This window comes from Corythoichthys intestinalis, chromosome 15, assembly GCF_030265065.1.
Source record: "Corythoichthys intestinalis isolate RoL2023-P3 chromosome 15, ASM3026506v1, whole genome shotgun sequence".
Classification (NCBI taxonomy): Eukaryota; Metazoa; Chordata; class Actinopteri; order Syngnathiformes; family Syngnathidae; genus Corythoichthys; species Corythoichthys intestinalis.
Window position 1 is genome coordinate 30384346 of NC_080409.1, and position 23634 is coordinate 30407979.

The 23634-nt window shown below is 40.0% G+C and overlaps 1 protein-coding gene across 3 annotated transcripts; it reads left to right on the plus strand.

Annotated features, from left to right (window-relative positions):
* On the plus strand, positions 1-23589 carry atg9a (ATG9 autophagy related 9 homolog A (S. cerevisiae)). Of its 3 annotated transcripts, XM_057860119.1 has the most exons (20): positions 1-347; positions 1399-1514; positions 2670-2820; positions 2902-2945; positions 3099-3163; positions 5966-6115; positions 6279-6420; positions 6488-6628; positions 6721-6841; positions 10437-10612; positions 10681-10803; positions 13162-13349; positions 13434-13587; positions 17687-17866; positions 17988-18194; positions 18272-18501; positions 20799-20916; positions 20989-21247; positions 22090-22238; positions 22439-23589. In XM_057860119.1, exons 3-20 carry the CDS (start codon positions 2718-2720, stop codon positions 22445-22447), a joined length of 2559 nt encoding a protein of 852 aa, XP_057716102.1. In that variant the 5' UTR covers positions 1-347; positions 1399-1514; positions 2670-2717; the 3' UTR covers positions 22448-23589. The 3 variants fall into 3 exon arrangements, with proteins under 3 accessions (XP_057716102.1, XP_057716101.1, XP_057716103.1); XM_057860118.1 differs by lacking the exon at positions 1399-1514; XM_057860120.1 differs by lacking the exons at positions 1399-1514; positions 13162-13349; positions 13434-13587.
* The last annotated feature ends 45 nt before the right edge of the window (positions 23590-23634 follow it).

Genomic DNA, 23634 nt, shown 5'->3' on the forward strand with positions numbered 1-23634 from the left:
ACAGACGCTAAGAGCTACTTGCTAAAAACGAAACCTAACTGCGGAAGAGGGGAAGAAAGAAAACAAAACACTTGACTGCTTTAAATTGAGAATTTCGCTCTGTTGTGAGAAATTGCGAGAAACGCTGACTGTGTCAACAGCTGAACCGACTGCGTATTTTTGTGTGCGAGGCGGGCCTTTTCGTGCCAACAACACCTGAGCCAGTTTCACAGCTCGACCTAGCCAATGTGTCATTTATTTACCTACTTTTCAAAGAGCATGTCCTCTTTGAGATCTTTCTCCTTTTTCGCCTAGTCGAGAATGGAGAACATCCACAGCTGGAGGGGACGTGTTGTGCTGGAATGGAGGTGAGCACGTACAGTGGATTTAAAAAACCTAGAACCAGAGAAATAATTTCCAAACATTTTTATGTAAAATTAAACAACCATTTGAGAAAAGCTTCCATGTTGAGTATTAACCAAACACATTCACGTGCATGTTAAATGGGAGTTAGTTGGGCCGGATCTAGAAAAAAACAACTATATACTAGTCCTTCTCAAAAAAATTAGCATATTGTGATAAAGGTCATTATTTTCTGTAATGTACTGATAAACATTAGACTTTCATATATTTTAGATTCATTACACACAACTGACGTAGTTCTAGCCTTTTATTGTTTTAATATTGATGATTTTGGCAAAAAAGTCAAGAAAAAAACAAAAATCACTATCTAAAAAAATTAGCATATCATGAAAAGTTATCCTAGAGAAGGCTACTAACCTAATCAATCATCTGAATCAACGAATTAACTCAGACCCCTGCAAAAGATTCCTGAGGCTTTTAAAAACTCCCAGCCTGGTTCATTACTCAAAACCGCAATCATGGGCAAGACTGCCGAACTGACTGCTGTCCAGAAGGCCATCATTGACACCCTCAAGCAAGAGGCTAAGACACAGAAAGAAATTTATGAGCGAATAGGCTGTTCCCAGAGTGCTGTATCAAGGCACCTCAGTGGCAAGTCTGTGGGAAGGAAAAAGTGTGGCAGGAAACGCTGCACAACTTGCCTGGCACCGCCAGACTATTCTCCATGTATTCTTCAAACACTGTGAGAATAGTCTGGGACCCAGCCCATTAACGGCCTCTCGAGCAAGCACAAAATCAACCGTCCAATCAGATTTTTTTAATTTGCGTGACTTGTTCTTAACGAGTAACGTCAGCGTTGCGCGCCGAAAGGCGTCTCTACAACAACACAGATGGCGAACGAGAGAGCCGAGAATATGTTCCAATCCGCGGTAAAATCAGTTTTAAATGACCAAAAACATCGACACAAGTCATTGAGAACAGTCAACATGGCTCGCGCTAGCCATGTTGAATAAACTTCGCCATTCTCCACTCACGCTAGTTACTTGTCGCTTTAAGAACGTCACATCTGCCCGTCGCTGATTGGTCCACTCAGCTGCCTGTTTGCTGTGGCTTGCTCCGCCCTGGGAATTTGATCCGCCGGAAGGTCGCCAGACTCAATCGCTGGAACAGCGGTGAGTTTGGTATATCAGGCAACTGCACAACCAAAAGAGGTGACTATATGTACTATTGACAAGGGTTTTTGATGAACATAAACAAACAACCGCCACTTAAATTTGACCAATAGTCTGATGAGATAAGCTTTACTTGTCATTGCAAATACAGCAAAATTTAATTCCAGGTTCAGCCTGACCAGCATAGTAAAAATTTAAAAACAAGGCAAAGTATTTGGAGTTCACCTACATGTTAGTGTACTTTGACTCACTTCTTTGTTTGTAAAAGAAAAAAAAAAACGAAGACAAGGTATAGAATAGGGCACTTCCAAAAGCGTTTGCAGACTGTTAATAACTTCCAGGTTTGCCGTGGCTGCCTTTTTTCATGTCAGTTTACGAAAATGTACACATAGCTGTAGAGATGCACGATAATATTGGTCACCGATAATTATCGGCCGATAATGGCAATTATGATGTCACACAGATAATCCGGATAAAACGAAATTCAACCGATAATGCAATCCGATAATTATATACTTGATTTAGCCTCCAAATGTGCGCAATCAACAGTTTACTAAGTAATTGTTGCCAAAAGCTTACCATTACACAATGTCATTGCCATTGTTTAGATGTTGGAATTTACTACTTGTTCACATTTGATGTGGGGAAAAAAATAGCACAAAATTACATTTTTGCACAGTAACATTTGATCTTTGTATACTTTAAAATTTTACATACATATTTGAATAGAATTATCGGCGTGACATTATTGGTTATCGAGTGAAAGGGGCAGGAAATTATCGGTTATTGATATCGGTTGAAAAATGAATTATCGTGCATCACTACATAGCTGTTATATACCCTGATTCAAAGTTTGATTGTAATAGAAATCATATATATATATATATGTATATGTGTTATCTTGGTAGTGTGACTCTCCGATGTGTATTGTCACAATCACGACAGAATGTAGGGTTGCTTTTGTTTTATTCCAGCACAGTGTCTGACAAATTTAACAAAATGACAATCCTCTTGTCAAAATTGATGATAAAATGTGCTCCGACACAAATTGACAAGAAATGTATTGGAATTTAACTGATGTTTCTTTTGTTTTTATCCCATCATCTTTTCATCGGCCTTTTCCCCTCCGCCCCCCGAATGTTGCATGCGCCGCAGACTGTAGCGGCGGTTGCAGCGACTCAACATTGACGCTGTTCTCCCGCGATGGCCCACTTCGATACAGAGTACCAGCGCTTGGAGGCCTCATACAGCGACTCCCCGCCAGGCGAGGAGAACCTGCTGATGCACGTCACAGAAGGCACTAAATGTAGGCACTAGACACAAAAAAAACAAATTGTGGTCTCTGACAGCAATATTCAGAAAGGACATTTTTTTTCTTTTACTGCAGCTCACTGGCACCACATTGAGAACCTGGACTTGTTCTTCCAGCGAATATCCTTTCAAATTTGTTTTAGTCAACATGTGCTACATCGGGGTGACGTACAAACAACCCATTTGTAAAACGGTGTGAAAGCAGCAAATAACAGAGAGAGGAAAGACTCTATCTTAGCGGCACCAAATCAAGTTCTCCTTAACATTTTTTACGTTTATAATTTGCATCAGAAGAATGGTTTCACGTGTATGCTCTTGGGAGAGATCTTCGAGCTGGTGTATGTTGTAGCCTCTAAATTTGTTAAAAGTACTGTTGGACCGATACCATTTTTGCTCCCGATACCAATCCTGATACCTGGCTGTGTGGTATGGGCCAATACTGGACTTAAACCATGTTTTTGAAAAAAATGTACTCTATTAATTCTAAAACTACTTACTGCATACTCAGTTGAATGTAAAATGACTGCTTTCATGGGTGGATCAGACACTGCTTGAAGACCTTTGTAAAACAGGAAAAAAGACTGATAGTAAAATCAATGCCATTAAAACACATTAGTATGTTAGCGTAGCTCGTGCTAATCACTCATGCCAGGAGACTGTGTAGGCTTGCTAGCCAACTTTCCCCCGTTTTCCCTCCTTACAACAAAGCTTACATCTTTAGATGCTAATGTCAATGCCAGTGTTTGTTCGTTGACATGTACATTTATCCAGCATTTAAAGTATAGGCTCTAACATTTACAATGTGGCTGCTAAATGAGCAGAATAAAAAGTCCCCTCTTTGTCTCAAAACACCACAGACTTGACGATCAGTTTTCATCTTACAAAAAAATATTAAACGACTTTTAGCTATTTTTTTTTTTTACCTTTACTGTGTTGTTCGTTTTTTTTCCTTCGTTTTCTTCTTCGGCGGCGTGTGTAATCAGCGGCCATCTTGGGAAGAGTGACAAACACTGGTGGCTATCATGGGAGGGACAACCAGTGTTTAGAAAATAAACCTGGAAAAGTACATCGCGGCATCGGTGTGTTAATTCTTAGTTATTCAATTCAGTTCAATTCAATTTTATTTGTATAGCCCTGGATCACAACAAGGTTGTCTCAAAGGGCTTTGCAGAGGCAATATGAAACACAATCAGAAACAGCAAATGAAGCAACAAAGATGAATAGATAAAGTTTAAGTCCTGGGTATCCCCCATCCTTAGACCCTCCATGTCAGCGAGGAAAAACTCCAAAAACTCCAGAGTCTTTGGGAGGTAGTAGTACTAGTACTCGTCGATACTGGTACCTGCATTTTAGTACTGTGTCGAGTAGGCATGTGCCGGTGTGAGTGAACTTTTCTATTGAACAGGATATTTTTTTTTCAAAACATACTACCAAATTGGAACATAAGTATTATGTGAAAAAAAAAATCTAAATAACATTAGAATAAATACAGTACTTTAGGTGAGCAAAAACCCACAGCTTAACATTATTATCATAAGAACAAAGGTAATTGAATTATTTCTCATAAAAAGCACATGTGAGTGACTTGTATCATGTTTACATTATACACACACTCTTTCTCAACACAGACAGTTGCCAGAGAGAAATAAACACTTTACCACCGCTAGGCACACCAAATACACTGGAGTTAACTCTTGTAGCTGGTGGTAAACGTTCATGATAGTGTTTACTAACCTTTAATTTTGTATAAATGCAAAATCATATTGGAGGTATTGCCTCCTCAGCAGCCACCAGTGTTGTTAATCTTACTTTTAAAAAAAAGTAATTACAGTCACAAATGACTTCTCCTAAAAAGTAATTGCGTCAGTAACTTAGTTACCTAAATGTAAGAGTAATTAGTTACTTGACAAGGTAACACCTACTTAGTTACCTAAATGTGAGAGTAATTAGTTACTTGACAAAGTAACTGGTGTTACCTTTCATATTTTTTTTCATTCCGAAAAAAAACAAAAAAACCCAAAAAAACCCATAGTAACCTTTTGTCATTAAATGTTGTGAATCAACTGTTAAATTTGTTAAAATTGCTCCCGTTATTGCATTAGTTCCTTTCTATCTACTTTTGACATGTAAAACTGTTTCATCATTTAAAGGTGGATTCAAGTCAAGATTTTGCCGATTTAGGAAAATTTTAGATAAAAAGTTACTTAGGTTGGCTGAGTAGGTTCTCTACAACAGAGCCTTCCTGAGAAGTCTACTGCTTTAAGATGGCGGCTGTTTATTAACGCTGGCGAGTCTAACATTTCGAATCTAATTCTATATACATGTTATCTCTACCGTAGCATCATGTGGGCGTAGTTTGTAGGCTATTGGTTACAGTTAGGTGTTATTGGAGCCAACTAGCATCGCCTTTACAACGGCGTCACACTCCCTTCCCTCCTCCCCACTCCTGCTCTCCTCTCTCGTCTCCGTGAGTCTCCCAGACTTTTCTCACCTCATTCAACCAAAGTAGTAACGGATAGTAACGCACGCCTTTACATCCTCAGTAACGGTAGTGGCATTGCCAAGATGAGAAAAGTGATTAATTACATTACTCACAACTGAAAAAAATGCCGTTAGTAACGCCGTTATACTCTAACGCCGTTATACTCTTACGCCGTTATTAACAACACTCTGGCAGCCACACTCCGCAAACATGATTTACATGTCGGTTGGCCCTCCTCCTCTAAGCCGCGGCCTTCTGTAACTTTTCTATAGCTGAAGTATTCCCATACCTGCGATTTCGTTTTCTTCGATGGGGGAAAAAGTTTAGGAGTTTCATCCCTCCAGCCATCGTGTAGCACAGCTGACTCACTGACACTGAGCAACAACCAGTGGGGAGGGTTGAGCCTTGCAGCTGCAAGCGAGGGATTTCTCCCTGCATTTATGCTAGATGAAAAATAGCTAATACCTTTTACGGTTTTGAAACCGTGACGTTTTGATGCCACGAGATAGCTTGAAACCAGTTATCGGCACATGCCTAGTGTCAGGGCCCCTTACGATAGTAGTATTGGTATCGGTGCAACACTAGTTAGAAGCATGTTTTTCCAAAAAAATAAAACAAAACAAAAAAGCCTTTTAACGGATGCACTCTATCTGTGCAGTCAGTTGCTGTTCGTGGTGGGCTTTACAGTGTTCCTCGCCAACTGCGTGGACTACGACATCCTTTTCGCCAACAAGTTTGTGAACCACACAGATTCGTCCAAGGTCACTTTGCCCGATGCTTTTGTGCCCTTGGACGTCTGCAGCGCACGGTAGGGCAGCTTCCGTAGAAGTTCAATGTTTATCCTTCTCAACGTAGAGGAGCTATACAACAAAAGCTATTTTGCCAAATTTCGTGACCTTTACAAACTATTTTTCATTCTGTGACATTTTCTGTAAAAGCAGCAATAGTTAACTGATTGATTCTTCCCACAGAATTGGAGACAATGCATTTGTCATGTTTGTGCTGATAATCTCTGGGGTGTTTTGGCTTCATCGCCTGGTGAAATTCATCTACAACGTCTGCTGCTACTGGGAGATCCGATCCTTCTATATAAATGCACTGAAGATGACAATGGTGAGATGAGCGAGCTTGTTAATTTTCCCTTGAGATTTTTTTTACATTTAACTCATGTTTTTATTAGTCGGAGCTTCCGTATGCAACATGGCAGGAGGTTCAGGCCAGGATAGTAGAGATCCAAAAGGAACACCAGATCTGCATTCATAAGAAAGAGCTGACCGAGCTTGACATTTACCACCGCATCCTCCGCTTCAAAAATTACATGGTTGTTATTCTATTGTGTGCCACATTATTTTAGCCAATAAAGCTTCATTTAAGCTGAGGTTACTATGCGGTTTCTTCTTTTGACTTCTGCAGGTTGCCATGGTGAACAAATCTCTGCTTCCTGTGCGCTTTCAACTTCCTCTACTGGGAGATGTTGTGTTCTTTACGCGGGGCCTCAAGTACAATTTCGAACTCATCTTCTTTTGGGGACCAGGTCTGTAACATCAATATGTATTTATCCGTTAAGTTTTTACAGGCTGAAGGCATGTCATGTCGCCACTCAAGCAGTTTATCAAACCTAGGAATATTTTATCAAAATAGTGATTCATTTGATATTCGATCAGTTATTGATTAATTGTGGGAGTCCACCAGAGGAAATCATAACTACGATGTGGTCTGTGACAAAAATAAGTTTGACACCTCACATTTTTAAACAAGAATAAAGCAGAAAAATGCTTGGCTTTGTTAAATGCTTCATTGAGTGAGTCCATTCAAATCTTAAGCTGCTCACTTACACACAACGAGTTGCCACAGCAACTGGTGAACATGTTAAACGATGATTGATGCATGTGGCGCTTTGAAGTTCGCTTCTCTGGAAAGATCAAACATTAACTGCTAGAGGTGTGCATCGGCACTGCCCTCACGATTCGATTCAATTACGATCCGGAGGGCCATGATTAGATTCGATTCAGAGGATCACGATTCGATTCAGTTCGATTCGGCAATGCATCGTGATGCATTAAAGCCTGGGATGCATTCAAATTCTAAAGCAAAGCATATTTTGCGTGAATCATGAGGAAACACAAGCGGTCAGACATTAAACAACTTTTTATTGGCTCTTGTGTTGAAGTCAAATGAAAATACTTTCAGATATACAGTACATATTTATAAAAAAAAAAAAACAGATCACAGCATTTAATTAGTGCTTTGAATGAGACCAGGGCTTTCTCTTTTTTTTCCACACAGTAGCAGCCTTTCACACAGTGCAACATCTGAACTCCTGTGCAAAATCAGTAATAATAGTCACTGTATTTTAGTCACGACGACCCATCAACAAAAATATTCCAGTAAATATTAAAGAAAACGACAAAGAAAATATTGTAGTGCAGCAGCATCTTTATCGCAATATCAATCCAGGGATCAGTTCAGTTGCAAACAAAACATCAACTAAATTGCAATGTAGAACAAAAGTAAAATGTAGGCCTAGCCTACTATATATGTGCAATAGAGGTTAGATCGGGCCTAAAAAATCCTGCCCGACCCGACACGGCCCGCTGGTATTGAAGCCCGACCCGGCCCGAGCCCGATCTATTAATGGTAAATGGTAAATGGTGTTACACTTATATAGCGCTTTTCCACCTTTCAAGGCGCTCAAAGCGCTTAGTAGATTTGCAGGCCCAGCCCGAAAAACCGAAATTTTTTATTTTTTATTTTTTGGAGTGACGCGAAAAAAAACCCCGCAGCAGCAGCAATTTATTTTCATTTCTTCGAGTTGGCAGAAAAAACGCATGTTTTCTTAATGTTTAAATAGTCTACATATTTTATGATCATTATAAAAGCATTTACACAACGAAATAACATTGGGAAAGTTTAATTAAAAAAAAAAAAAAAACTTGGGTTTTGCAGACAGACAGAGGAGAAGATTCAAAAGGATCACATTTCTGTTTCCTTTGTGTGCATAAATAAAAGTGTCCTTTGTAACGAATTCTCAGTTGGCAGAAAAAAAACACAGGTTTTCTTAATGTTTAAATAGTCTACATATTTTTATGATCATTATAAAAGCATTAACACAACCAAATAATGCTGAGAAAGTTCAATATTTACAAAAAAAAGCAAGCAAATGCACAATACAGAGAGCCTTTTTTTTTTTTTTTTTTTTTTTTTTTTTTTTCAATAATTTATTAGTCTGGCGTAGAGCAGGGCGGTAAACCGAAAATTTACCGTCACCGAAATTCTTAACGATGACCGACGTAATTTTGACCATGTCGGTAAATTCGGTAAATTAATAAAACAAGAAAATATAGTCTTTTCATCCCGCTTTCTGTGTTGTTCGTCTATGTACATTCCCCTTTAAGAAAGCAGTGAATGTGCTTACGTAGGGAGTCACGTGATCATCAGGAAGCCAATCAAACAAAAGCCCGGTAAGCTAACGCTAGCAGCTAACGCTACAAGCAAAACGTGATGGAGTGTGGCTTAAGGGAGGTTCACCAAACTTTCAACCGACATTTAGTAGACTCTTGGTGGCATCCAGACGGGCTTTCACCCGCTGTCCTCCTTTGTTCTCACGATTTCCGGAGATGGTGCTTTCAGTGCTTTCTACTGGTAGCCAGGCTAACGCTAGCTAGCGGCTAACGCTACAAATGAACGTTATGGAGTCGGATAGCGGCTCTAACCTTGTCGAAACGGCTGAACTTAATGAGTGGATTGGGCACGGACTGCATCTAGCAGTTACTATGTGGCGTTATTTTGTATCTGTCTGTGTGTGATTCCTCTGATAGCTTTTGTGATGGTAAAGCATTCAGCATAAAGTACAATCCAACGGCAAAACTTATAATGACCGAGAAATGGCCCCAGCTATTTTTATTGTGCGTGCGTTTATTAAAAAATGCACTGGGGGGAAAAAAACCCTTAAACCATAAAGTAAACACTTGTATTTAATAATTATGTCACATCAGCCATTAACAATAAGTTGTCTTTTTGAAGTGTACTGTTCAAGCTGCAAGTCATTTGTGTTACTTGTTTGCATGCATGTTTGCACAGGCATATTGATTTTGACAATGTACATTGTTCAAGTCATACACGCTGTTATAAATGTTCATACTTGAATTCTTATTGCTTACAATACATTTTATAAACTTAATGTTTAGACTGCATGTACAATTGTTAAATACAGTATATCAAATTGAATGCTGGTAAATAAATCAACAAGAAATAGTTAATCTGTATTTCATGCATTGATTCAGATTTTCAAATTATATAACAGTCCGCTTGGGCGAATTTATCGTCATTTATCGTTATCGAGATAAATCTGCTCAATTTATTGTGATACATGTTTAAGGCCATATCGCCCAGCCCTAGTCTGGCGCGGCGGCCCGACCCGACGGCGGCCCGACCCGACCCGAACGTGTGGGTGGGGCCCAAAATGTTAATCGGGTTCGGGCACAAGATCTAACCTCTAAGAGATAGGACATAACATAACAATGGCTGAAGCGGAGAAAGAGGGAGTGAGAAAGATTATTGATGCACCTAAGACATTGAAAGCAGACATCTGGAGATATTTTGGCTTCTACGAGGTTGGTGGGAAACTTGACCAGAATTATGCGGCGTGTAAAAAATGAAACATGAGAATAATAATACAAATGGGGAAACCAAATCCGTTGCATCACCGGAATTGCGCAGGGAAGATTTTTGAACATACTTATATATTTTAAAATGCGCTGAATCGATTCGGCTTGTTGCCCGCATCGAATCGAAGCGTCCATGCCCCGCATCGGGCTGCATTGCCGCATCGATTATTGTTGACACCACTATTAACTGCTGTCAATCATCGATAATTTTAATTGGCAACTCCAGTGCACCTGACCAACAACGAGCAGGGAGAGAGAGAAAAAGAGAGAATATGTGATTGGCTCGGGAAGCCCATCTGTATTTTTTTTTTTTTTTTTTAATTAAAAAAGAATCAGCGATGGACTGAGGGCACGAAGTTTGAAGCGCGAAGTAGCAAGGGATCACTGTACTCTAATTGCTTAGTTTTTTTTTTGTCCCACCCGGGAAAGTCAGGTTAATTTCTGCCTTGTTTTCCTCTTCAGGCTCGTTGTTTGAGAATGAATGGAGTCTAAAGTCTGAGTACAAGCGAGGAGGAAACCGCCTGGAGTTGGCCGACAGATTGGCGTCACGTATACTGTGGATTGGAGTTGCCAATCTCCTCTTGTGTCCCGTCATCCTAGTGTGGCAGATTCTCTACGCTTTCTTTAGCTACACAGAGGTACGGCTTTTCACAGGCTCACTGGAGCTTGAAATTTGGATCGAGAGTAAAGATGACTCTTTGTCAAGGTGATCAAGCGAGAGCCAGGTTCTCTCGGAGCTCGATGCTGGTCTTTGTACGGTCGATGTTACCTGCGCCACTTCAATGAATTGGATCACGAGCTCATGTCCAGACTCAGCAAAGGCTACAAGGTTAGTGAAAGGTAGTGGAAAAGTCTACTGGAGACATCGTTACCCCCAAATTCCACATAGTCAGTGTCCGCTCAGCATCATTCCAATCCGATCGATGCAGCAAATACGTTGCCATTTTAATCAATATGAGATGGTCCACATCCTCCGCGTCGCTTCTTCCGCTCCATTCCATCCAGACAAAAATGTGGATCAGATCTATTTTCTGCTCCATCAACTCCAGCTGGATCAAGTCCTGCAGTTTAGCAGGCACAAAACAGGAAATCGAAAGGCAGCATTATCCTGTCTTTCAAAGTAAATGCTGTTAGTAAAAAATATTATGCATTTGATTTTTTACTTTATTTTATTGCAATTTACACTAAACCAAATTTATATTGGTCATTTGCATGGAAGGTACAGTGCTTGCATATCTCCAAACAATAAAATATATTTGAAATTTGCTAAAAGAAATGACTTCTAAATCTAGGAACAGCTGTTATGTGTGCTTGTGCGTGCACTACGGGATTGAATAAACTGTTGCCAAACAGTACCACAGGCCTTTTAACCCATATACAGTGATCCCTCGCAACTTCGCACTTCAAACTTGGCGCCCTCAGTCCATCGCGGATTTTTTTTCAATTGAAATAAATAAATTGGTGTCCTGAACCGATCGCTCCCTTCCTCCCTCTCCTTGCGCTTTTTTTTTTTTTTGTCAAAGAGTGAACTGGAGTTGCTTATTAAAGTAAACGTTGATTGACAGATGGTTGAGCTTTGATCTGGCCAGAGACTCGACCTTCAAAGCGAGTCATGCTTCAATCATCGTTTACCTGGTTAAACAGTTGCTGTGGCAACTCATTGTGAGTAAGTGAGCAGCTGGAGCGGATTTAAGTAGACACTCAAGAAAGCATTTTATAAAGACAAGCAATTTTTTTAACTTTTTTTTTTTTTTTTTTAAAGAATTGGGTGTACTTTTTTCCTTGTTTAAAAATCTGTGGGATAGTAACATTTTTAAAACTTATCATAACTAGAAACTGCAATTTCGGGAGAAATTACTTCTGGTCTTTGCCATGTGGAGATACAGATCTTAGCCCCCGCCTAGGTTGGTTTGGGGACAATTTGGGGACAATATCAGATGACTTCCTGTCTATTTGGGGACATTTATGGGGCCTGGGATAATGATATCAGGTCATTTGGGAGCATTTGGTGGCGTGGCCTAGTCACATCAGGTCATTTGGGAACATTTAGGGGGCGTGGCCTGAGCATATCAGGTCATTTGAGAACATTTTGGGGGCGTGTCCTAATCATATAAGGTCATTTGGGAACATTTGGGGGCGTGGCCTGATCATATCAGGTCATTTGGTGGGTGTCCTATTGATATCTGGTTATTTTCTGTTGATTTGGGGACATTGTTTTTTTTGCAATTGAAAATGAATAGGAAAAAATTTGGACGTTCATAGCTTTCAATGGCATCCAAGTACATTGGCATCTATAGAATGGACAAACATGCCCGTCAATGGCAGTAAACAGAGGAAATGCCATTGGAAATTGGCAACAAACACTCTAAGGCAACAAACACTCTTAAGTGGGTCTGGCGTGCCACGAAAGATGCGCATGCTGAAAAGCACCTCATACCCACTGTGAAGTATGGGGGTGGGTCAGTGATGCTGTGGGGCTTTTTCGCTTCCAAAGGCCCTGGGAACCTTGTTAGGGTGCATGGCATCATGAATGCTTTGAAATACCAGGACATTTTAAATCAAAATCTGTTGCCCTCTGCCTGAAAGCTGAAGATGGGTCGTCACTGGGTCTTTCAGCAAGACAATGACCCTAAACATATGGCTAAATCTACACAGAAATGGTTCAACAGACACAAAATCAAGCTCCTCCCATGGCCATCTCAGTCCCCAGACCTCAACCCCATTGAAAACTTGTGGGGTGAGCTGAAGAGGAGAGTACAGAGGAGAGGACCCAGGTCTCTGGATGATTTAGAGAGATTCTGCAAAGAGGAATGGCTGAAGATCCCTCTTTCTGTCTTTTCCCATCTTGTGAAACATTATAGGAGAAGATTAGGTGCTGTTTTGTTGGCAAAAGGGGGTTGTACAAAGTATCAACACCAGGGGTGCTAATAATTGTGACACACATTATTTGATGTCAAATAATTATTTCTTTATGTGGGATTTTTTCCCCACTGAATAAATGCACTTGTATTGAAGGTTGGATTTTTCTCTTTTTTTCCATTAAGGTCCCATATTATTTAGAAAAAAATATATATTAGAAGTTAAAAAACACATAATTATTATAAATCCAATAATTATGGAGGGCACTGTATGTTGAATTCCAGGGTTAGATTTCTTCATTCCCTCTCTGTTCCTCTTGTACGTGCAGGCCGCTTCCAAGTACATGAATTGTTTCCTATCTCCTCTCCTGACCGTGGTGGCAAAAAATGTGGCCTTTTTTGCCGGCTCCCTCCTGGCTGTCCTAATTGCGTTGACCATCTATGACGAGGACGTGCTCGCTGTTGAGCACGTCTTGTCGTCGATCACGTTGCTGGGAGTGTGCATCACGGTCTGCAGGTAGGACTTTCTTCCGTTTAGGAGTAAGGTTATCATCAGTGCGATCTGTTTTTAAACATTGAAGTCATGATCCTTTGTCTCCAGGTCATTTATCCCTGATAAGCATATGGTGTTTTGTCCCGAGCAGCTTTTGCGTGTCATCCTGGCTCATATACATTATATGCCTGACCACTGGCAGGGCAACGCTCACAGATATGAGACTCGAGACCAGTTTTCGCAGGTCTTCCAGTACAAAGCTGTAAGTGTGAATGGCAAACTTGGAGGAATTTTATACCAGGGGTCAGCAAACATTGTACTCAAGGGCCACTTTTTATTTTTTATTAAATGGACAGTAGTGCTGCAACGATTAATCGATTAACTCGAGTATTTGATTAGAAAAAATATTCGAATTAAATTTTGCTGCTCCGAAGATTCGTTTAATTAAAGTGGTGTTGTAATGGTTTATTTTGAAAGTGTTTGCATTTAGTTTTATTGATTAGAGTGGACACAGTGCTCTCTGGTCTGCATCATTTCACATGGCTGAATCCAACTGCTCCCTGTCAAGACCAACGTAAGCTAAGTTTTTGTCCGAGCCAATGTTTTTTAATGTATTCATAATTTAGTTTATAGGTATATTTAGCCGTTTTTTTGTGGGAATATGTGTCTAAACCAATTGTTAGGAGCGTTGTAAAAAAAAAAAAAAAAAAAAATTAGCATTTTTATAGCATTTAAGCTGGCGGACTTTTGTTACTTAAGTCAGCCAATTGTTCTTTTGTTGGACTTAGCTCGTCATCGATGTATTTTTTTATACTGTTTGAGGCTCAGCTCGGGTAATTAAATTTTTCATGTTCCTTATCCGATTACTCGATTATTCGAACTAACTAGTTCATCGATTAATCGACGACTAAAATAAACGATACCTGCAGCCCTAATAGACAGATGAGCTCAGTCATTTGTGGTGGTTCCCATTTTAAAATTGTATTATTGGGCACCCACCACCACCACCAAACATTTTTTTTTTAAATTAACAATTTAAACTGTCAACATGTAATCTTCAACTTCTTAGCTCCACAAAAATAATCTCTATAGTCCCATCATTATTTTGTACGCCAAAGAAATGCTTTAAAAATAAAAAACTCCATTGGCAGTCATTATTTTTGACAAAGCAATTCATTAAAAAGCCCGAAATTCAACAGCAAGAGACATGATATTGACAGGAATTGACCCAGAAATGCAACAAATTGAACACAAATTGTTCCGGAAATTACCTCCGATCAACAAGAAGGACACAATTTGAACAAAAGTGAATTGGAAATGTACTAAAATTAACAAAAAGTGACCTGTGAGTTTCCAAACCAGCAAAGCAAAGCATCCCTACGCAATTTCGCCATAAATTTATTCTTTAGTTGCATTTGTTGTTAGGGCTGCAACTAACGATTATTTTCAAAATCGGTTAATCGGATGAGTTATGAAACGATTAATCGGATAAATGTCACTTTTTTCAATTACTCTCACAATTTACATTAAAGTTGTTTTAGGCATGATGTAAGTAACAATGAAGACAAAATAGATGACTATTTCTTTCTAAAGTAATATTTTATTGCAACGCTAGGTAACTTTTCAACCTTTATAAAATATTTTCATAACATTTGTGATATGTTGACTGACAACTAATTAAATGACACCTCTTTTATATCTTGAGGAGGTCTGTATCGGAGGAGGTTGACAGGGACCCTGCCACACAAAAAAACTACAAATGTGTTGACTGCTTTAAGGTAGACGTCACTTAGCTGTCCCCATTCTTTATAAAGACGGAAGTCGATGTAAACGCTTTTGCGTGAATTCCGCAGAGATGGCAGAGCAACAAAAGAGACAAAAGGTTTCTTCCGTGGAGACAAAAAAAGGAAAGGGTAGGCTAGCAGGATAAAAGGAAACTCAAGAATAAACAATGGCCTGGCTTTCGCTCGCTGGCGTGACCAGCCGCTGATTAGTTCGGGTTGGGGGGGTGCCGTCCGCTGGGGGAATACGGTACAAAATTAAACGTTTATTATCAACATCGTCATTTGCTATTCTTTAGCCACAACTCGATTCATTATCTCATTGCTATTTATCCTCACACATCCGCTGGAAACAGAAATGTGGTTTGCTCCATCTGGAGGCAACCGGGAGATCATGATTTTAAGATACTGTGCGGGTGTGCGCTGGTCCACATGTGAAACGCAGTCTTCCTTACGGCAAAACACTACCGCTTTTGTCCACCAACGTCCCTAGAATCGACGAAAACTTAAAAGTTAGTACTAGAGTTGCTTTAACTGTTGTCTACAACTGTATTCCAAATTCGTTGGCAACTAATTTATTAAACGATTTGATCGAGCAGTTGTTGCAGCCTTATCAAGAAGCTAGCTTAGACAGTAAGATGTCCGAAAATTGGCAAAAATGTGAATTGTTGTTTTCCAGAGTAAAAGAAGATTTTTGTTCATGTCCGACTTTGACTTAACAAAAATATATTGAAGAAAACTGATAGTTACAACTGAGAAGTTACAGTGGGGCAAATAAGTATTTAGTCAACCACTAATTGTGCAAGTTCTCCCACTTGAAAATATTAGAGAGGCCTGTAATTGTCAGCATGGGTAAACTTCAACCATGAGAGACAGAATGTGGGAAAAAAACAGAAAATCACATTGTTTGATTTTTAAAGAATTTATTTGCAAATCATGGTGGAAAATATGTATTTGTTTAATACCAAAAGTTCATCTCAATACTTTGTTATGTACCCTTTTTTTTTGGGCAATAACGGAGGCCAAACGTTATCTGTAACTCTTCACAAGCTTTTCATACACTGTTGCTGGTATTTTGGCCCGTTCCTCCATGCAGATCTCCTCTAGAGCAGTGATGTTTTGGGGGTGTTGTTGGGCAACACGGACTTTCAACTCCCTCCACAGATTTCCTATGGGGTTGAGATCTGGGGACTGGCTAGGCCACTCCAGTACCTTGAAATGCTTCTTACGAAGCCACTCCTTTGTTGCCCTGGCTGTGTGTTTGGGATCATTGTCATGCTGAAAGACCCAGCCACGTCTCATCTTCAATGTCCTTGCTGATGGAAGGAGATTTTTACTCAAAATCTCTTAATACATGGCCCCGTTCATTCTTTCATTTACACAGATCAGTCGTTGTAGTCCTTTTGCAGAAAAACAGCCACAAAGCATGATGTTTCCACCCCCATGCTTCACAGTGGGTATGGTGTTCTTCGGATGCAATTCAGTATTTTTTCTCCTCCAAACACAAGAACCTGTGTTTCTACCAAAAAGTTCTATTTTGGTTTCATCTGACCATAACACATTCTCACAGTCCTCTTCTGGATCATCCAAATGCTCTCTAGCGAACTGCATAGGGGCCTGGACGTGTACTGGCTTCAGCAGGGGGACACGTCTGGCAGTGCAGGACTTGAGTCCCTGGCGGCGCATTGTGTTACTGATAGTAGCCTTTGTTACTGTGGTCCTAGCTCTCTGTAGGTCATTTACTAGGTCCCCCCCCCCGTGTGGTTCTGGGATTTTTGCTCACCGTTCTTGTTATCATTTTGACGCCACGAGGTGAGATCTTACATGGAGCCCCAGGTCGAGGGAGATTATCAGTGGTCTTGTATGTCTTTCATTTTCTAATAAGTGCTTCCACAGTTGATTTCTTTACACCAAGTGTTTTACCTGTTGCAGATTAAGTCTTCCCAGCCTGGTGCAGGTCTACAATTTTGTCTCTGGTGTCCTTCGACAGCTCCTTGGTCTTGGCCATAGTGGAGTTTGGAGTGTGACTGACTGAGGTTGTGGACAGGTGTCTTTTACACCGATAATGAGTTAATAATAAAAAAGATAATGCCATTAATACAGGTAACGAGTGGAGCCTCGTTAGACCTCCTTAGACCTTGTTAGAAGAAGTTAGACTTCTTTGACAGCCAGAAATCTTGCTTGTTTGTAGGTGACCAAATACTTATTTTCCACTCTAATTTGGAAATAAATTCTTTAAAAATAAAAAAATGTGATTTTCAGTTTTTTTTGTCTCTCATGGTTGAGGTTTACCCATGTTGACAATTACTGGCCTCTCTAATCTTTTCAAGTTGGAGAACTTGCACAATTGGTTGTTGACTAAATACTTATTTACCCCACTGTATATGTATGTTATAATTTCAAGAGTTTAGACAAGTTTAAGGTGAAGAAGGTCCTAAACGATTAATTGGTTATCAAAATAAGAGTTGTCAATTAATGGATTAATTGTAGCACCTCTACTTGGAGGGCTGAATTAAAGAATGCAGACCAGGCCAGTTAGTACCTCGACATTTAGTCATCATATGTTCTTTCTTTTTGTAGGTGTTTATCCTAGAGGAGCTGCTGAGTCCAGTCGTCACACCTATCATCCTCATCTTCTGCCTGAGAAGAAAATCGCTGGAGATTATTGACTTTTTTAGGAATTTTACAGTGGAGGTAGTGGGTGTGGGAGACACTTGCTCCTTTGCCCAGATGGACATAAGACAACATGGGCACCCTGCGGTAAGGACCTTTGCACCTTGCGCACTCAGTTGTTCCTCTTAAGAATCAGCTGACTAAACTCTGGACTGGTTGGCAGTTAATCAAGTGACGAGTAAATTAAGATTTGTGTCTTCCTCCACAGTGGATGTCTGAGGGCAAGACTGAGGCATCCATTTACCAGCAGGCGGAGGACGGAAAGACTGAGTTGTCACTGATGCACTTTGCCATCACAAACCCGCAGTGGCAGCCTCCCCGTGAGACCACACACTTCATCAGCCAGCTGAAGGAAAGAGTTCAGCGAGAGGCCACCGGAGCTTCCTCAGACACTCATCCGCTTTCTGAATCTGAGGTGCTTGCCCACACTTGAGCAAAACCATATTGACAAGTCCCCCGCTGATTCTACAGTTTATTTTCTTCCCCTTTTAGCCGAGGAGCCTGATTGCCAATCTGCTGGTGGCGCCGTCCACTGTGGCCTCTGTTCATTTTGCCCGGGATGGTTCATTGAGTGGTAACGCGCTGGCAGCCAGCGACGCGGTCGCGGCCTTGCGCTCCCTTTCCCCGATAAGCAGCAGTCTTCACCTAAGAGGCAGCTTCAGTGCAGCTTACAGGACTGCCGGCCCCACCTCTGCACTGAGCAGGACCATGACTGGCTCTGGGTATTAGCATTATGTCTGAAAATAGTACAGAAAATAGTATTCATGCTTGAGAATTTTGGGATTTGCAGGTAATGTTACATGTTTACAATTCCAACAATTAAAAGGACAAAATTTAGAAAAATTGGGGGGGGGAAATTATATATATATGTATATATATATATATATATATATATATATATATATATATATATAATATGTGTGTGTGTGTGTATTCTATCGTCAAAAACAGATTTTGAAATAGAAGACAAGTATTAAAGCAGTAATGATGAATGAATTAATAATATGTTTTAGAACATTATGTAATTAAAAATACCTTTAATTTTAATCAAATTAAAACAAATACTAATTAATAGTCAACAAAAATTCTGGATTTTTTTTTCATGCAAATGGCATTATTGCCTAAATCACTTTTTAACTTAACCCTTTCAGTGACAGTGGTCTCTTGTGGACAGCTATTCAAAAGTGTACACTTAAAACTTTTAACCCTTAATAGAGCAATGGACTATTTCCGTCTTGAAATTTTTTTAGCCAATATTGTTATATTTTTTTAAATACCGAATTTTTCGGACTATAAATCACTATAGTATAAGTTTTTTAAGTTTTAAGTTTTACTATAAGTTTTTTTCATAGTTTGGCAGAGGGTGCGTCTTATACTCTGAATCTACTTATGTGTGAAATTTTAACACATTATTATATAACTGTAGCTTATTAGCATGTTCTTTATGCTATAGTTATCTGAATAACTCTTAATAGGTATGTTACACTGCCAAACCGTGCACGTTCTCAGTTGTTTATGCGTCATGTAACGTTAGCATACCGTACACTTATTCAGCCTGTTATTCTCTATTGTATTTTTATTCCAAATTGCCTTTCAAGATGACACGTCTGTTCTTTGTGCAGGATTCTATCAAATAAATTTCCCCCAAAAATGCGACTTTTAGTACGGTGCGATTTACAGTATTTATTTTTTTTCCTTTTCATTGTGCAGTTTTTTGGCTCGTGCGACTTATACTCAGGTGTGACTTATAGTCCAAAAAATATGGTAAATAATGAAGGAATCTGACCTTTTAGCCAGACTGTTGGACTCGTGCAAGCCGAACTGCCGGACCCGCGCTGGCGCAGCCCCAACGGCCCGGGCTGGCGAGACTCTAACAATCCGGCCAGAAGGCCAAACTCAGCGCGCGCACCTTAGTTTTAACCCTTTGTACTGACTCCATTTTGAAAGGTTTAAGGAAGGCTCACCGAAAACAAGTTGACAATTTATTCAGGTCGACAGTGATCAAACAGAAAGGCGAAACAGACTCAGGCGAGGAGGCAAACTTGTTCCAAGGTCACCATATCAGAAGTCAACAAAAGGTTCCCGAGAAAAAAATGACCACGACTAGTTAAACATTGTCTTTTGAAGGCTCTCGCAGGGCGGGTCGTGGGCAGGACGAAAGTTGTGTCTGGGATTATTGTCTGTTTGTGGATTGGACAGTAAAATTAGGGTGTTACTGTTGTCCGGGCAACGAGGGTTTTGGATTTTGCCACCTCAGCGTCAAAGGGGCTCTTGGAGTCTTGTCAATCGTGTTATCAGTTGGATATCGTGCGTTCTCCAGTGTTCCTTGTGTTGAGACAGAGCGTCCCGCTATTTGTTCTGGACTGTCCAGGAGAACTGATAGTGAGAATTGGTGCGTCAATTTTGCTCAGTCAGTTGTATGACGCATGCGCTGGGCTCCTGTGTTAAGAAGGCGTTGTTTATCTCTTATGCCCTATATTCTGCTTTTTTTCATTAAACTATGGTATAAGTGCTATTTATTTTATATTGGGTGTGTTTAGAGTAATGCAGTCAAACAGTAAATACAAGAAACGATACTATTCCCGATTGAGTATATTAAGTGTGTTAGAATAATGCAAACAGTTAGACGGTGCCTACGAGAAAGGGTACTATCTCCTTCATTAATCATTGTTGTATTTTTTATATTATTATGATCATAAATAAGTCATAACGGATTGGACGTCTAGCGCCGTCAATTGCAGTCAATGAGTTCAATGAGTGCCCTGTAAGGGTTAAAAATAGTCATAAATCCTGAATGAAAGGGTTACAATATCATTTAGAAAAATCCTGGCATGCAAACTAAAAATGTATTGATCGTAGTTTTTCTTTCTGAATTTACTGTTAAGTTTCTGAAAGTATTGAAGAATGATTTAAGCAGTTATACATTTCTAAAAATAAAGGGTGCTTCTCAAGCTTCCTGGTACTTGCCATAATCCCTCACAACTCTATTTATCTTTGTATACTGCTTCTATTCTCAAAGGTTAGATGCCCGAACCGTGAGTTCCGGCAGCAGTGCGTGGGAGGCTCAACTCACCAGTTTGGTCTTGTCAGAGTACGCCTCCACAGAGATGAGCATCCATGCACTTTATATACACGAAGTAAGTGGGTAGATCATAATAGATAATTTCGATTTGAACATTATTATGTTGAAAATGTATGTTCTTCCTCAGCTACACAAACAGCAGTCCCGTGGCGACGCGCTCTCCCGCCACACATGGCATAGGCAGGAGAGCGATGAGAGCAGCGACAGCGTCCTGGATGAAGTGAAAAGCGTTTCTGGCTCCCGCTATAAAAACTTCCCTCGCTCGCACACCTTCCCCACCTCGGTGCCCAGTCCCATTGCCATCCCCTCTTCGGCTTCTGAAGGCGCTGCCGCCAGCCTGGAGGGGGCGTCAACGCAACAGAGTGGCGACCGGTGCCCACACAGCGGTAATTGAATGTCATTTTTTTTTTTTTTAATTATTTTTAAGAAAGGAAAAATTCAAAACGCTACTTGTCCTACAGTCTTTATCCGATACACATAATTTACACTTCACGAAATTTAGGAAGCTTAGGGTCACTAAAGTTGAATACAGTTTCTTTTAAAAATGTACACTTGCGCCAAAATTTGCCTAAAACTTACCCATGCATTTCTAATGGACAAAATTTCCCATTCATTTTCAATGGCATTTGAATTTCATCTTAGACCGACAAATCCTACATCGTCACCTCCAAAAATATATATATTGGTGGTTGTGATTTTTGACCAAAAGCTTTCCATTGAAGCCCATTGATATTCAACTGGGACCCAAAAAATGTTTTGTTTAGTTTTTTTTTGCATGATTTCAACTGTTCCATCTTCAAACTGTTTTGCTCGCTGCTATTGAAAATTTATGGGGAAAATTCAACCAAAAATCATTGCATTGGACCCCATGGAATAATTTGACTCCATGGTTATCGATATTGGACCCACAGAAAACTCTCCATTGGCTTCCATTCATTCATTGAAGTCTAACCCACAAAAAAGTCCCAACTGGGTCCCATTGACAGTGAATAGGACGATCATATATGTCAATTCCATTGACAGGAACTGCCATATGCCTCCTGTCGGAATCCTTTACTTTTGATACGTCATTGGTTTTAACAATGCCGAGACAAACTGCTACAAAAAATATTTTTTATTGCTCAATTCCAATAGTTTTGGATCTACCTGACTTTTATTTTTTTACAACATTTGATAATCTAGTTAGTGTGTAAAAAATGTTGACAGTGGGATTTGCCTGCACACGTAGATGCTTTAGGTGCAGGGGGAAAGGTGACGAGGTCTGCCCGTGTGCCGATGGGCGGCTGGGCAGAAGAACCGTATCAGTCGGCACCACGCCGCCACGAGTCACTCCCAGAGGAGAGTTCTGAGGACGAGTTACCGCCGCACATACACAAGGTAGATTTGCCACTGGCTGCTACAGAATTCTCGGCACATTGCGTCGTGTAACTTGGAAATGGTTATTCAAACACTCATTGAAGCCTGTCTCTAACACATGCTTTTACATATTTTGACCCGCATAGAACCAATACTCTCCGTGCATGTTTCGCACACATTCACATAGAAATGTACTGATGTCTGTTGCTTTTTCCTCTCAGGTTTGTTAGCTAATACATCGGCTCAACCAGTGGGTTTATTCCCTTCAGAGACACCTGAAGACACTAGCCCTGGCTGGACCTTTTTCCTGGACTCTGATACAAAGAAGAATGTAGCAGAGCTGACCCTGAAATAATCATTGGGGCTTATTTTTTTTCTAAAAATGATCGCAGCGGGCTGGATAACTGATTAATGATACTGCTTTGGTTTTACGGTGCAGTCTTTGAGACACTAAAGGGAAATTCAAAAGCGAGATTTGTCTTTAAAGAGCGGAAATAGGCGACACACAAAAGATTAGGGGCTATTCACATTTCTGGTAAGATTTGAGGATGAACCTGCAATGCATGCTAACCTCTATTAATAAGATTAGTTATTTGACTTGTCTTAAAAAAAATACACGTTCATCTGTTTAACATTTTAGTCACTTGGACCATGTCACAAGAAGTATTAGCTGCTCACAATTTGACATCATTAGACAAAAACTTGGCCTCGCAATGAACAGTACTTAATATTCGGAGAGGAAAATTTGCCACTGAGCATACATACAAATGGATTTTAGTTTTGTCCTGAATTCAACCTGAAAACTGAATATCCTGATTTTTTTTTGTGAATACACCAGTGTATGTACAGTAGGCTATACCACTAGAGATGCAATGTCTGCGGGCTGGACCTTGCTGGTTGAGCACCAATTACGATTTACATTGTTTAAGTTATGTGCTAATTTATATATAAGACCCATTCTGAGCAAAGTTAAAAAAGCAATTCAGCAACCATTGTGAATTGTGTGAAAAATATTGAGGTCAAATGGCCCTTCTCAGCATAAGTGCATGACTTACATCCATAATGGTTAATAAAGAGAGCAGGTTATTGTTTAGTTCATTATAACATGACTCGAAAAGTCACCACTACACAATTCTTGACGCACTTTAATGACTTGTTGTGACCTAAGTTAGCATGTGTCGACTGAATGTTTACATGATTTATTTTTTTATCATTGTGACTCACAAATGGGAAGTGCCATAAAAGTGACTGTCAATCAAATGAGAGGCTGGTAGTTCAAAGGCGTAGTGAAGATTTTTTGTTGTTGTTGTCTATAGTTGTAAAATACAGTCTTGTACAGATGTAAAATCACACATTAAAATGCAAAACTCAACGTAGCATGTGTGTGTTTCATGTACTATGATTAGGCAGTAGCATC

Bases quoted from the DNA above. Each gene is read 5' to 3' on its own strand.
- atg9a (XM_057860119.1), top strand. From the start codon at position 2,718: ATGGCCCACTTCGATACAGAGTACCAGCGCTTGGAGGCCTCATACAGC. The intron at 2,821-2,901 runs GTAGGCACTAGA...CTTTTACTGCAG, and splicing joins CGTCACAGAAGGCACTAAAT to CTCACTGGCACCACATTGAG. The intron at 17,867-17,987 runs GTAAGGACCTTT...CTTCCTCCACAG, and splicing joins GACAACATGGGCACCCTGCG to TGGATGTCTGAGGGCAAGAC.